Genomic DNA, 16,158 nt, shown 5'->3' on the forward strand with positions numbered 1-16,158 from the left:
AAGAAGGGGGTATCTTAGATTAAGAAAAAGAGAAAGAAAGATCTAGAAAATATAGTTAGGTAAGTGAAGTGAAAGGGAAAGTTGCTCAGTCGTGTCCGATTCTTTGTGACTCCATAGACTATACAGTCTTCATTAAGACAGGAACATAAAGAGATCCTTGTCAAGAAAAGTTGACAAGGATCTCTTGTCAATTTTTTCTTATATTTCTCATATTCCTTGAGTCAGTTCCTGAAAGTGTGTCTACTCTGTCCTTATCAGACTGGCCTTTGGTTGAATGTTTTTTTTGACTCATCTTCCATGATAATGTGAAACAGAAGAGGTACTTTCAATTCTTTTGCTACCTAGTCATGCTGCTTCTGCTGCTGCTAAGTCGCTTCATTCATGTCTGACTCTGTGCGATCCCATAGACGACAGTCCACCAGGTTCCCCCATCCCTGGGATTCTCCAGGTAAGAACACTGGAGTGGGTTGCCATTTCCTTCTCCAATGCATGAAAGTGAAAAGTGAAAGTGAAGTTGCTCAGTCGTGTCTAACTCTTCACGACCCCAAGGACTGTAGCCCACCAGGCTCCTCTGTCCACGGGATTTTCCAGGCAAGAGTACTGGAGTGGAGTGCCATTGCCTTCTCCGACCTAGTCATGGCTCCATGCCAAAGAAGACAGCAAGTCCATATCCTGAAAACTGCTGGGGGTCTTCTCTGGGTGGTTAGAACATGCAGACTCCAAGAAAAGTCAGGAGACTGGCATGGATGAAGTTAAGAAAACAGGGTTCGGTTTAGTTGCTTCGGGAATTTGGTGTATATTGAGGCATTAAATCGAAATATAGCTCTGAACTGCTAAATGATTAAAGTTTCTGAATCAAGGAACTCTTCGCAAACTGTCCTTTTGTGAACTGAACTATTCCATCACTCCATTCACCAGGACTTATAAAATCACTTCAAGATACCTTTGGCAATACGCCATGAGAGTTACTAAGACACACTGCATATTTACACACACTTGTCCTCACGCATTCCTCATGTGTCCCTACAACACATGGAATAAATAGAAATGCTTCTGATACTCATTTTTCAGAAGAAGATGCTGTGGCTTAGAGAGGCTTGCCCGAGGTCTCAAAGTTATTATCGTGGACTTGGCATGTGGGAATCAGATCCAGGCCTGTCTGGAGTCCCTACACTGAACGACCTTATTTCCACCACCTCCTGGGTGGCCAGTGATGCTAGGTCATGCAGGTTTCAAATGCTATATTACACTGCTGGAAGGGACAGCCTAGCAGTGAGTGACTTCTTTACATAGTAGAAGCTTTTGAGGTATAAACCCGTGATGTCTTAATAAGTCCAGCAATTCATAGTTGAAGCACAACACTTATAACGTGAACACCAGATAACCTAGACAGCAACTATATCAAGAAAACCTAGACAGCCACTATATCAAAAAATTTAACAACCCACAAATAGGTTGGAATCAGACAGACGTAGATTTTAAAATTTGCTTAGTTTGTTGCCTCCAGTAAAATCTGGGCCGGGCTCCCAATAGTCCTTAGAGCTCCCTTTTCCTCATTTGTAAATGGGAATGAAAATATAAACCACAGAGAGTTTGGGAGTTTAACGAGATAATGCATTTATAATATTTTAAAATGCTTGACCCTCCATAGAGGCACAAAAAACACTGATTTTTCCCTCATATCTCTGTGCAGCTAATCATCCTTTCCCATAAACTAAATCTTAAATACAATAAGAAAAAACAAAAATAATTTAACTGCACAAATGAGAAAACTCAGAAAGGTTAGTGACTGTTCCAAAGTGGTACATGTTTTAATAAGAAGCAAAGCTGGATGTTCAGGCTCTGAATCTGGTTTCTTTTGAGACACATCAAGCTACTTTCTGATTTCCTTTGATTTGGGAGTTTATTGTCCAAGAGGAGCTGGTATCATCCAGTATGTTTGCACAGGCTTTATCAGCTTTATCATTCCAGCCTCATTAGCCCTCAGACCACAGCTTGGCCACAAAGGCCTCACACATTTTTGTTTGTTAAGTAATCACTTGAAGTTTATCTTTAAAGTGTACTTTTCTTATTTATTTATACATTCATGACTTCTGTTTCGACTTTCCGCTTGGCTTTCTTTCACCCTATTAAGGACAGATTAAATGGTTCCAAGATCATTTTCAGCCTAATGTGAATAAATGGAAATGGGTATTTCATGTGAAACAGGAAATTCATGTGGAATGTTTGGCTGAGGTCACCAGGCACATTACAAAGTATGGGAAGAAAGTAGAGTGCAATCTACATAGACAGTCCTGACCAATGGCAGGACTCCTAAACTTTGACTTACACACTGGGCCTAATAGAAGGTTTGTGCTTGGAGCCCAGAAGACTTATGAAGGGGACAGTTGGTGTGCTATAAGTCTCTGCCCACAAGTGCACACACACACACACACGAAGAGGGGAGATAACGTCCTCTTTAAGTGAAGAGAGAGGCACTTTGAGAGGCAACCTGGAGATGATACAGCCAAGAAATTCTAAAGAGTGACACATGATGTCATGTTGCTTTCTACAAAGGAGAGGCACCCATGCTGGAACACCAACACTGGGGGACTGGAACTCCAGGGTTTCCTGGGGAAACTGACACATAATTGTTTCCCATGGAGTTGATATGCCTGCACATAAGAGTTGAGTTGGGTTTCTCTGGTCTCCCATCCAAGAAGGCTCCCCTGGAGGGGCAAAGAGATAGCCGCAGATAAAGCAGGAGGCATCCCTAGATGCCCAGAAGCTGAGAAAGGCATAAGGGAACAGCTGGAATTGAGAGATGCTCCCCTTCCCCAAGGGACAGATGCACCTGACAAATGGGCAGAAGGGGAAGTCTTTGAAGCAGTCACGGGTGGGCCCAGCTTTGGACAAGGGTTGCTGAGAAAATGCAGTTCTGAAAAGTGTCATCAAGTTAAGAACTTTCGTGATCCTCCTTGGCCCATCTCCCTTGGCCAGCCCATTCTGGAGAGGCTGGACACCATGATCAGTGAGGAGATGGGAAGGCCTGGGAGGAGGGGGCAACGTGGGAGGCGGGGAATGAGCACTAAAATGGACATGGTGCTCGGCCTGCAGCAGGCACAGTGAACTTGACTGAGTGTGAAGTCTGAAGAGTTATACAAGGATGGACATACTCATCACCAAGAAGAGGGTCACTTACTTCTTTAAAGTGACTGGGGGCAAGGCAAGAACTGGCCCCGTGAATAAATCAAATGGGTCGATGGTAGACAAAAGTGAAGTGACTTGATGATGACATCCCAGGTGTCATGTTTATTCAAAGTAATGTTAAATATGCATGTCTTATTTTATCTTCACAAGGATCTTTTGAACTAGATGTTTTGTGGTTAATTTTTACAGATGAGAAAATTAAACAGGGAAGTTAAGCCACTTGTGCAAGAAAAAGTGGCTGTTACATAGGCATTCATAGTCCATTAACCACCCATCTCCAAAGCTGCCTCTTAACAACCGTCTAGCCTTCCTATCCCTGGTGGAAATCTAGGGTTACTCTTTACCATAGGTAGCTATACAGAATCACGGCCAACCCAGCGGTGACTTTTATAAAAATAGAAAAAGTTATTTCTCCTTCCAGACCTTTCCTTCCATCTGCTGGAAAAAATGTCAAAATGTGAAATTTTTAAGAAGATATTTACCAACTTCCACATTGAAGTTTCACATTAATGCTCTAAACTCTAAGATGCTCCCTCCCTACCTGTGGCAGCAGTTGGCAGCCCCACTGCCAGGAAACCCAAATCTGTCAAATAGTTTGTTTTGGGGGGACACATTCTTCAGCCTCTGAAACCAACCAGAGTGTAAACAGGCCTTGTCCTCACACCTTCAGAAGGTGAGGCATTCCCATCACAAAGAGGGCATATGCTCCCAGGAGAGGAAAACTGATTGAGACCCTGTGTCTCAATCTACAAGGGGCAGAAAACAGGTGATAACTGAAAGGTTCCATTTGAAATTAACAGGCACAAATCTGCATTCTCCCCCCAGCCCCAGAGAAGGCATAGACCCTAGGGACCTGTTGGATACTCACTGCTGTCTCCCCCGGAGGTACAGATGTTACGAACAATCCTCTTCTTGACCTTCTTCAGCTCGTCAAAGTTGTGAACTGTCAGCTTCTTATCGGCGGTCCCGGTGATCTGAATGAGCTGCTGATCATCCACATCCCCGACGCCCACGGAGTAAATGTCGATGCCTCTGTGTCTCAGCTCTTCAGCGGCCTGAGCCACCTCGTCTTGGGACTGGCCATCCGTGAGGACCAGCAGCACCTGGGGGGTACCTGTGTGGATCCGGCTGCCCATGTCCGGCTGGAAGTAGTGCCCCACCTGCTGGAGGGCAGCCCCAATGTGGGTGTATCCGAAGATCTGCTGGATGTTTTCAATCTGAAACGAGATCTCCCTTTTGCTGACGAACGTTCCCAGGGGGAACTCCGGCCGATAGGTGTGGCTGAATTGGGCTGCTCCTATACGCACTCTGTTGTTACTGACATCAAAGTCTTGAATGACAGACGCCAAGAATTCCTTCATCTTCCCAAAGTCATCTGGATGAATGCTATTCGAGCCATCCATGAGGAAGACAAGATCGACTTTCTCAATTTCACAGTCTACAAAGAACACAACAATGAAATCAGATTCCCCTGCTGAGCAGGGGAAGTCAAATGAACAAGACCAGAAGCTGACTGTGGCTCAGATCATGAACTTCTTATTGCAAAATTCAGACTTAAATTGAAGAAAGTAGGTAAAACCACTAGACCATTCAGGTATGACCTAAATCAAATCCCTTACAGTTAGATTAGATTAGATGTGATGGACAGCGTGCTTGAAGAACTATGGATGGAGTACAGGCAGCCATGGTCAAAACCACTCCCGAGAAGAAAAAATGCAAAAAGGCAAAATGGTTGTCTGAGGAAGCCTTACAAATAGCTGAGAAAAGAAGAGAAATGAAAGGCAAAGGAGAAAAGTAAAGATACACCTATCTGAATGCAGACTTCCAACGAATAGCAAGGAGAGATAAGATAGCCTTCTTAAGTGAACAATGCAAAGACATAGAAAAAACAATAGAATGGGAAAGACTAGAGATCTCTTCAAGAAAATTAGAGATACCAAGAGAACATTTATTGCAAAGATGGGCACAATAAAGGACAGAAACTGTATGGACCTAACTGAAGCAGAAGATATTAAGAAGACATGGCAAGAATACATGGAAGAACTAAACAAAAAAGATCTTAATGAGCCAGATAATCACGATGGTGTGATCACTCACCTAGACCCAGACATCCTGGAGTGAGTGCAAAGTCAAATGGCCCTTAGGAAGCATCACTACAAACAAAGCTAGTGGAGGTGATGGAATTCCAGCTGAGTGATTTTAAATCATAAAAGATGATGCTGTGAAAGTGCTGCACTCAATATGCCAGCAAATTTGGAACTCAGCAGTGACCACAGGACTGGAAAAGGTTAGTTTTCATTTCAATCCCAAAGAAAGGCAATGCCAAAGAATGTTCAAACTACCTCACAATGGTACTCATCTCACACATCAGCAAGGTATTGCTCAAAATTCTCCAAGCCAGGTTTCAACAGTATGTGAACCAAGAACTTTCAGATGTTCAAGCTGGTTTTGGAAAAGGCAGAGGAACCAGAGATCACATTGCCAACATCCACTGGATCATAGAAAAAGCAAAAGAATTCCAGAAAAACATCTACTTCTGCTTCATTGACTATGCCAAAGCCTTTGACTATGTAAATCACAAGAAATTGTGGAAAATTCTTCAAGAGATGGGAATACCAGACAACCTTACCTGCCTCTTGAGAAATCTGTATGCAGGTCAAGAAGCAACAGTTAGAACTGGACATGGAACAACAGACTGGCTCCAAATCAGGGAAGGAGTATGTCAAATTGGGAAAGGAGTATTGTCACCCTGCTTATTTAACTTATATGCAGAATACATCATTCGAAAATTCAGGCTGGTTGAAGCACAAGCTGGAATCAAGATTGCCAGGAGAAGTATCAATAACCTCAGATATGCAGATGACACCACCCTTATAGCAGAAAGCAAAGAGGAACTAAACAGCCTCTTGATGAAAGTGAAAGAGGGGAGAGAAAAAGCTGACTGAAAACTCAACATTCAAAAAACAAAGATCATGGCATCTGCTCCCATCACTTCATGGTAAATAGATGGGGAAACAATGGGAAATGTGACAGACTTTATTTTCTTGGGCTCCAAAATTACTGCAGATGGTGACTGCAGTCATTAAATTCAAAGATGCTTGTTCCTTGGAAGAAAAGTTATGACTAACCTAGACAGCATATTAAAAAGCAGAAACACTACTTTGCCGACAAACGTCCATATAGTCAAAGCTACGGTTTTTCCAGTGGTCATGTATGGAAGAGAGAGTTGGACCATAAAGAAAGCTGAGCACTGATGCTTTTGAACTGTGGTGTTGGAGAAGACTCTTGAGAGCCCCTTGGACAGCAAGGAGATCCAACCAGTCTATCCTAAAGGAGATCAGTCCTGGGTGTTCATTGGAAGGACTGATGTTGAAGGTGAAACTCCAATACTTTGGCCACCTGATGCGAAGAACTGACTCATTTGAAAAGCCCCGATGCTGGGAAAGATTGAAGGCAGGAGGAGAAGGGGACGACAGAGGTTGAGATGGGTGCATTGTAGCACCAACCTAATGGACATGAGTTTGAGTAAACTACTGGAGTTGGCGCTGGACAGGGAAGCCTGGAGTGCTGCAGTCCATGAAGTTGCAAAGAGTCAGACACGACTGAGCGGCTGAACTGAACGGCTGAAAGGAAATGCTATTTCTGAAGGTGGTTTTTTAGCTTATGCCACCCTGTGGTCCCATTAATTGGAGAGAAAACAAAGACACACCACCATGTCATAGAATCAGCATGAGGCAAAGTCCCACATCCTTTTAGGCTTCTCTTTTCTGTTTGGCTTCACACTGTTTTCTTTTCTGAGATGCCAGAGAACTGGGGGTGATGTGATAGAAAATGAGTTCTCACCTGCAATCTAGGCTAACTTCCAGAAAGCCCAGCAACAGTGGTAGCAAAACAAGAAAAATAAATGACACATCCACCTAGGGATGCGAACAAACAGGCAGATGGTCTTCATTATTGACTTGGCCTTGCTGGCCAGTTGAGTCAATAAGCGCTTTTCTTGCTTCTGGCAAATTGAGTTTTAAGAATCAAGACTTTCAGCCTATATCTAGTCTCTTTTGTCTCTTAACCAGCCTGCTTTCTGGTGCATACAGGCAAAAATGTCCCCTTGAGAGAAATGATTTTGAACAATGCGCTATGGTTTAGAGATGTTGCCCTTGTCTTATCACAGCAAATTAAAAAAAAGAATGTGAAAGGCCATTGTCAGTGAATGAGTTATGCTTGGCGTATGCTCATGTGTGTTCTTCAGCCTTCTGGAAAGCATTAAAATTTCCTTGAATTCCCCATAGAGCTCATCACTGACCTAACTTTATTAATTCTCATTTTAGCCTCGGAAAAGTTGAAAGATATCTGAGATTTCTGTAGCTGAGATAAGCAAGGTAGAGATAAAATATTGGGTGAATAGATCCTTCAGGAACTGGTTAGTTCATTAAATTCCTTTGTTTCAGATTCAAATAAAGGAAATGAACTTTCTTTGTGCCCAAGGGAGAATAGTCAGTATAAAAATTCAGTTTCAACTTCTACAGTGGACTTGAAAAGGTCAGACTGAATTTTAGACATTGGCCAATTGAAGGTAAGAGACTCATCCCAGATTTTGTTGAGAGCCAGATGGATTTTGTTAGTTTTGTGAACGAAAAAGATAGTAGCTGTAGTCTCAAGAGGCACAGCATATGAAAAACAGGAAAGTTAAATAATTTTTAAAAGGAACTGCACCAAGATATTGAAATCCTAGATTAATATTAACTCTCCTAACAAAAATACTTGGTATTTTTAGTAAAACACATCCTAATAAAAATACTAAGGAGTTTTAAAAGACCATAATCTCCCTTTGATATGAAATTATAAATTGGCAGCTGAACAAATGAATGAATGAATACATACATACTTGGATGTGGTAATACAATTTCGAGCTGTCAGAACAAAAACAGCATCTAGGGCAGAAGAAGTCCTGTACGCTCTCTGCTCTGGAAACATCTGAGGCTAAAATTGGGTGTTTAGCACTGGGCTCCATGTTTCAAATGAGCTTGTGTCGTAACAGAAACATGTGAAGGCACTGGGAACTTCCAGACTGGAGGGGATAGGACTTCAACCAGTGGTTCTTAGCAAGAGAGGGACTTGATTTCTTGTGTAAAGAACAGAAAGAAGAACTTTCTGTGGGTGCAAGTGGCATGCAAAAACCCATTTGGGCTCCAATAAATACAGCCTCTTCAAAAAATGGTGAATTTTGTTGGTTATTCATTTTAAATATAGCAGGACCTATTGTGTAACACATGGAACTCTGCTCAATGTTATGTGCCAGCTTGAATGGGAGGGGAGTTTGTGGGAGAATGGATACATGTGTGTGTATGACTGAGTCCCTTCACCGTTCACCTGAAACTACCACCGCATTGTTGATTGGCTAAACCCCAATACAAAACGTTTTTGGTGTTAATAAAAATTAAAAAAATAATGAATTTTAAAAAAGGAGTACAGCCCCTCTTCATCAAAAGAAAAAAAATGGTGAATTTTCCATCATTGGAAGAATTTAGGCAGAGGCGAGTAGGAATGCTATACAAGGTTGAAGATTTCACAAGGTGGGGACTCCTACAGAATCCTCAGTGCCCCATTTGGTTTCCTGCTTATTTGGACCTCTTCTGATAATTAAGGAAACTCAGTGGATGAATCTTACCTACTTTTGAAGAGTTACATACACTGGCAGACACATCTGAAAATATCCCCTTCAGACCTCCAAAAGTTTCCACGAAGAAGTACTTGTCACTCGATCCTGCCATGGCCAGCAGCTCCACGGGGTTGGCGCCGGCGATGCCCACGGCCAGGACAAGGATGCCCTTGTCCCGCAAGGCCTTGGCTGTAGCATTGAGCTTATCCGCATCATGGGATTCCCCATCGGTGATCACGATGAGGACCTGGGGGACCCCTTTGTGCAGACGGCTGCCCCGGGCTTCAGTGAACATGTGGTCTGAGAAGCCCAGGGCCTCAGCGGTGTAAGTGTTGCCCCCCATGGGCTGATCATTCTGGATCATCGAGATCACCTCCCATTTGGTGTCAAGGCTATCCAGATAAAACAGCACCTCCGGGTCATCCGCGTACTTCAGAGCCCCAAACCGGACATGATTCTTGCCCACATCAGCTTTTTTCACCAAGTCGATCATAAAGTCCTTCATGATGTTGTATTCATCATGGTCAATGCTGCCAGAGCTGTCAATTACAAACACCACGTCTAAAACTTCAATGCGCTTGCATTCTGAAAGAGGAAGGAAAAGGAAAACTGATGAGATTAGCTTTGCACATCATGGAGGACTCACATCACCCACCCTGCCCACCCCACATTTTAAATGCCAGGGTCTCCCCTCCATAGGATCAAGCTGTATATCTGAATGTCTGTTCTCTGGATAATAGACACAACACACATGCTCAGTTGTGTGTCTTTTAGACTTGATCTTAGCCAAAAGGCCGAGAAGTGATTTGTGTGTCTTTTAGGACAAGGCAGATATGACATGAAGCCTGCTACAGTGGGTGGGAAGGGGGCGGAATGACAGTCACAGGACATCAGAGATAAACATGACAACTGTTTTTGGACCAAAAAAACTCAATTCACAATTCTGAGGAAATTTTCCTGTATAAGTGGTACTTTCAACATGTGCTTTCATTTATACAAATTTGTCTTTTTTTTTTTTAAGCCACAGTGGTCATGAGGTTTTATTCTTAAGATAAACCTTGGGGAAATGACCAGATGAAAACAAATTTGGCAACACTATAATTTCTTCATGGCTAACTTTTCAAGGTTACGTTTTCTCCTTTTATTGACTTTCTTAAAACATAATCTGTATTCATGTTTGGGCTTTGTTGTAGAAATTATCCCATTTCACACTTGGCCCAACCAAGTGATCCTAGCATGACCTCTCATTCACTTTGTAAATGTGGGGTCAATGCCATGGAAAAGTAAAGTAACCCATGTGTGTATCACATTCTGTTCCCAAGGTGCAGTATTCCAAACTCCAACTCATTCATTCTAGAGAAGTGGAGCTGTAGGATGGTGAATGATTTAGTCCTTATGTAGAACCATCTGTCTACAGGCCTTAAGAAGGTAATTTTCAATAATTAACTCATCCATTCTGGAGAAATGGAATTGTGAAAAGGTTTCCCTAACCCTTCCTCAAGGCTCATCACATTCCCTTCTTTGGAAGCCACTTCCTTACAACAATGGTAAGACTGTTGCAAACACTAAAGCCAATACACTTACCCACCTAACTAGAGGCCACATGTACAGAGCCATGACCATGTCACCCAGAAAATCTGATTTCACACAAATAGAAACGATGTCCCCTGGGCCTTCAGCTGCCCAGGGGAGCCTGCTTGGATTACCCGGAGGCTGCAGGACAGACTGCTCAGTTAAAGCACCCTTCAGAGAAGTAATATTAGTTCTGGTTGGAGTTACCAGGATGCACAATCCAGGTCTACTCCTCTAGCCACAAAATATAGATCGCAGTCACCAATACTTCTAGTGCGGCTTGGCCAGAACTGCTACTTGAACAAGATGATGTCCCTTTTTTTCCTTCAAAATTCCATTAAGATTCATCTCCTTCATAGAAGTTTTTCGGAATGCTTGTGTTGTCAAGCCCCACGGGTCCCTTATTTCTGCTGAACCTTTACTACTTTCATTCTGCAGTACCCTGAGTATACAATGATGACTACCCATTTATTTCCTTTGAAGCATCAATTGCTCAAGTTCCTACATCATATTCCTCATTTATAAGATTTAATAAATATCAACATGTTTTTACAAAGATTATCTCATTTCATATAAGTATTTTAAAAATTTTTTAAAAATTGTAAAATGAACAAACATAAATAGTAGATATTAGGTCAAAGGGAGAGCCACCTTGTCCAGGGGTTATGTCCCTCTACTACCTGTCTTCAGCAGACCACATGTTGCCCCTAAACTCAGATTATATAAGGCCGGGACCCTGCCTCCAGATGGAACCGACTCTGTGCTGTAATTCATGCTTTCTGCTCCCTGCTGGATCAGGCTGAAGCCAGACTCCGGCTGAGAAAACCTCCTCGCTTAACTCCTACCCATGCCCTGCCCTTCTTTCCCTACTTCTCTTCTGAAGACACTTCAATAAATCAAAAAGTCTGCAAGTCATAAGTGCTGGAGAGGGTGCAGAGAAAAGGGAACCCTCCTATGTGGTTGGTGGGAATGTAAATTGGAGCAGACACGATGGAGAACAGCATGGAGGTTTCTTAAAATAAAAAAATTTAAAAAATAGAACTGCCATATGATCCAGCAGTTTCACTCCTGGGCATAAATCCAGAGAAAATGATATAATTCAAAAAGATACATGCACCTCAACGTTCATAGCAGCACTTATAACAGCCAAGACATGAAATAACCTAAGTGTTATCAACAGAGAATGGATAAAGATATTGTATATATATACATACATATATGTACACACATATATATGTATATACACACACACATATATATACATATATACACACACACAACTGAATATTATTCAGTCATAAAGAGAATGAAATAATGTCATTTCCAGCAACATGGATGGACCTAGAGATTATCATACTAAATTAAGTCAGACAGAAAGAGATAAATATTATATGATATCACTTATTTGCAGAATCTTAAAAAAATATACAAATAGATTTATTTACAAAACAAACTCACAGACACGGAAAACAAACTTATAGTTACCAAAGGGGAAAGTGGGGGGAGGGAAAAATTATGAGGCTGGGATTAGCATATATATATATATACTACACATAAAATAGACAACCAACAAGGATCTGCTATATAGCACAGGGAACTATACTCAATATTTTATAATAACCTATAAGGGAAAAGAGTATGAAAAAGAATACACACACACACACACACACACACACACATATATGTATGTATAACTGAATCACTTTGCTGAACACCTGAAACTAACAGGACTTTGTAAATCAATTATACTTCAATAATTTTTTTAAAGCAATAAGTAAATAAATTGCTTCCACAAGAACACCTCACTCAGACTCTGCTTCCAGGGAACCAGACCTAAAATCCTGTATGGTACTATTTTCCTTAAATGGAGGATTCATCCCCCTAGTGCTTCATCTACAAACTGGAAAGAACCTAGGCAGTTCTGAATTGTTCCTTACTGTCTGATTTTAACAGTTCTGTTGAGGAAACTTGCATTTCTATATGTGAGCCAAAAGCCATTGGATAAACAGTTCAATTGAACAAAACTGGTTTATAGTGTTCATAGCAGTCTGCTTAGTTCAGAAAGCAAGGACCTACATGGATGTGTGGTGTTTGGATGATCCCCCTGATGAACATGCCCATGCTTACCTTCACGGGGGCTGCATATTCCAAAAACAAGGTCATCCTCAATGTGCTGCAGAATGTCAAAATTCTCAACATAAAAAACCATCTCTGGCCTCCCGCTGATCTCCTCCAGCTGGGTGACGTTGGAGCCAAACACCCCTACAGAGTAGATAATGATACCTTCTTCCCGAAGGGCCACCGCTGGGTCCTTGACTATGTCCTGAGCCTCACCATCCGTGATGAGGATGAGGAATTTCCTGACGTTGGGCCGGGCTCCCTTGGCAGGGCTGAAGTACTGAGACATGAAGGTTAGGGCGCTCCCCGTCAAGGTGGTTTCTCCAATGTGAGCCATTCGGTCTATTGCATCTGAAATTTCCTCCTGGGATGTGTATCTGTTGAGCTGAAACTCTTCCTTATTGACGTCGCTGAACTGGACCACACCGATTTGCACTCGATCTGCCCTGATCTGAGATTTGCTCACCAGATTTTTCATAAATGTTTTCATTTTGATGAAGTTCTCTAGTCCTATACTGCCAGAACTGTCCACCAGAAACATGATGTCGGCCTTCATCTCTTTGCAGGCTGCATGGGAGAAAGGAGATGGGCTATTCAAAGTGGCTTCATGTGAAAAGAGGAAGAGTGAACAGGAAAAGCTAAAACACAAACAATTCTATACGAAGTTAGGTGTGTGTTGCTAAGTGTAGTTAACAGGTAAATAAAGCATTGAAGATGATGAAGGGGAGCCTAATCTCTTTATTATTTATTGATTTGCTTTAACATATAACTCAGGGCTTCTCAACCTCAGCACAACTGACATTGTGGTTGGAAAGTTTGTACTGTGGAAGGAAATCCACGCCCTGTAGGATGCTGAAGAATGTTTAGCAGGACATCTGTACTCTATTAGATGCCATTAGCACCCCCCAAGGCTATGGTTTTTCCAGCGGGCATATATGGATGTAAAAATTGGACTGTGAAGAAAGCTGAGTACAGAAGAATTGATGCTTTTCAACTGTGGTGTTGGAGAAGACTCCTGAGAGTCCCTTGGACTGCAAGGAGATCCAACCAGTCCACCCTAAAGGAGATCAGTCCTGCGTGTTCATTGGAAGGACTGATGTTGAAGCTGAAACTCCAATACTTTGGCTACCTCATGAGAAGAGCTGACTTATTGGAAAAGACCCTGATGTTGGGAGGGATTGGGGACAGGAGGAGAAGGGGACAACAGGGGATGAGATGACTGGATGGCATCACCGACTTGATGGACATGAGTTTGAGTAAACTCCGGGAGTTGGTGATGGACAGGGAGGCCTGGTGTGCTGCGATTCATGGGGTCGCAAAGAGTCAGACACGACTGAGCAACTTAACCGAACTGAACTGAGCATCCCCCAGTGATGACCACCACAAGTAAATGTCTCTAGACATTTCTAACCATCCCCTAAGGGACAAAATCACCCATGGTTGAAAACTACTGATCTAACTCTGGAAGATTTCATACAAGTTTCATTAAAAAATGATTTAAATAAACCCAAAATAATCCTTAGAATCAGAAATCATTTGATCATATTACACATGCAGTGGTCTAATCATAGATCTATCCTCACAGGAATTTGTGGCGAGACACTAATTAATACTTATTAGAAGCCAATTAACTAGCACTCCCCCTATTTATGACCAGCAACAGTGTCTTTAGACACTGCAATGTCTTTAGACATTGCTAACTATACCCTGGTGGGGGAAAGTCACCCCTGGTTGAAAATTACTTACCTAGGTTTAGAAGATTTCATATAAGCTTCACTAAAAAGCAACTTAAATAAACATAAAATACTCTTTTTACACATCAGATAATAGAGCAACACTATAATGGGTCCTCCATTTTCTTCTGGAGAATAAACAGCTCCACAAAGTCAAGAAATTTCAGCTGGGATATTTACGCCCTTCCTCCACACCTGCAATGTCAAATACTGAAGGGTGCAGAAGCCAGCTATATAGAATGGAGAACAACAAGGTCCTACTGCATAGCGCAGGGAGCTATACCATAAATGGAAAAGAATATGAAAAAGAATGTCTATATATGTGTATCTGTACAGCAGAAGTTGACCAGAAGACTGTAAATCAACTATACTTCAACAAACAATGTAAGAAAATACTGCAGGGAGGCAGTTTGGGAGCTGAAGTCCAAAGGTAAGGAGTCCTACCTTCTTCAGCACAGATTTCTTGAACAACCTGGTTTCTTATGTCTTTCAAGGCATCAAAGTCATGCACGTAGTAGACACGCTTCTCCTCGCCGGCGATTTCGCGCAGCTGAGTCTGGTTGGCCTCCCTGACCCCGATGGCATAGACGTGGACGAGCTCGTCTCTCAGTCTGCTGGCTGGCCCCAAGACGCTGTCCCGGGACGCGCCGTTGGTCAGCACAATGAGGTGGCAGGGCACTCTGCCTCCCCGCTGCTGCTTTGCCTTCTGCAGCAGCCCCAGGGTGAAGTTCAGGGCGGCGCCCGTGTTCCTGTTCCCGCCCATCTGCCTGATGTTCTCGATGGCCTTCCCGACGTCGTGCTTGTTCGTGTACTTACTGATCTCAAATTCCAAGTCCCAGCGGCCAGCGTACTGGACAGCCCCAACCCGCACCTTCTGGGGAGCGATGTTGAACATCCCCGCCACCTCTGACAGGAAGGTCTTCATCTCCTGGAAGTCCGTGGCCTGCGTGCTCCCAGAGCCGTCGATGAGCAGGTAGATGTCTGCTTCCTCCGTGTCCACACAACCTAAAATGCAACCCGAAACTGAACGCGGCATCTGGGCAAGTGGGGCAGAGACGCAGGGGCTAGAGAGAGGAAGGGCCAACGCTGGCCTCATCAGACAGAAAACAGGGAAACAGCTTCATGGCGGGCAAGACCTGTTCTGCTGCCGTGACTCCGGGGAGCCTTAGCATGGGGTGGGTCAGCTGTGTGTGATAGTTTAAGACGATTTGCATCCAGAATCGGAGTCCATTTGGATGTAGGAAAAGATCAGAAAGAAAACTTGAAGACACTGTCTACAAGTCGCTTCTCTTACCAGTGAGCGACTGCTTAGCAAAAGGTCAGGTGGTGTTCTGTTAACTAAAGAAGGCATTTTACTGGACTTCGTGGACATAGGAGTTATTTACTCCTCATCCACGGCTGCTCAATTAACACAACAGGGGTATTATCAGGGGATTCTTTTACACTGGGCAATGACACTTTTGGGGTCAACATACTATAAATATACGTTGAAGGATGCAGACATATGTAAATCTTGTGTATGCACACATCATTTATGTAGCATACATGCCTATGTATGAAATATACAAGTACCTTGCTCTCTGTCTCCCTCTAAACTCACTGATACTAGAATAGTACTTCCCAGTAAATTCATTACCCTGTCCTCAGTCCAGATCATGCTTCCTGTGTATTCTCTAAGTTGGAATTTGAGGCTGAGGGAAGGAGAGAAGGGAGAGAAAATTCCACACACAAAAAGAAACTAAGGAAAGAGCAGAGAAACACGAGAGGCAAAGGCAAGAAAGGAAGCAGGGCAGGGGGAGAAATAGCTAAGGAAGGTGTTCTGGGGTGTCAAGAAATAATGAAGAATATAAGTAAAGTTGCACAAAAGAGGAAATTAAAAAAAAAATCCCT

The 16,158-nt window shown here is 42.8% G+C and overlaps 1 protein-coding gene across 1 annotated transcript in view; it reads right to left on the bottom strand.

The window, feature by feature from the left end:
- LOC136173611 (collagen alpha-6(VI) chain-like) overlaps positions 1-16,158 on the bottom strand; it is a 147,204-nt gene that overhangs the window by 85,978 nt on the left and 45,068 nt on the right. Inside the window, exons 5-8 of the mRNA XM_065943303.1 lie at positions 14,713-15,273; positions 12,545-13,102; positions 8,855-9,430; positions 4,058-4,627 (exon numbers count right to left, since the gene is read on the bottom strand). Of these exons, the coding sequence (XP_065799375.1) occupies positions 4,058-4,627; positions 8,855-9,430; positions 12,545-13,102; positions 14,713-15,273 (2,265 nt within the window). The remainder of the gene's footprint in view (positions 1-4,057; positions 4,628-8,854; positions 9,431-12,544; positions 13,103-14,712; positions 15,274-16,158) is intronic.

The sequence above is a fragment of the Muntiacus reevesi genome, chromosome 8 (genome assembly GCF_963930625.1).
Source record: "Muntiacus reevesi chromosome 8, mMunRee1.1, whole genome shotgun sequence".
Lineage (NCBI taxonomy): Eukaryota > Metazoa > Chordata > Mammalia > Artiodactyla > Cervidae > Muntiacus > Muntiacus reevesi.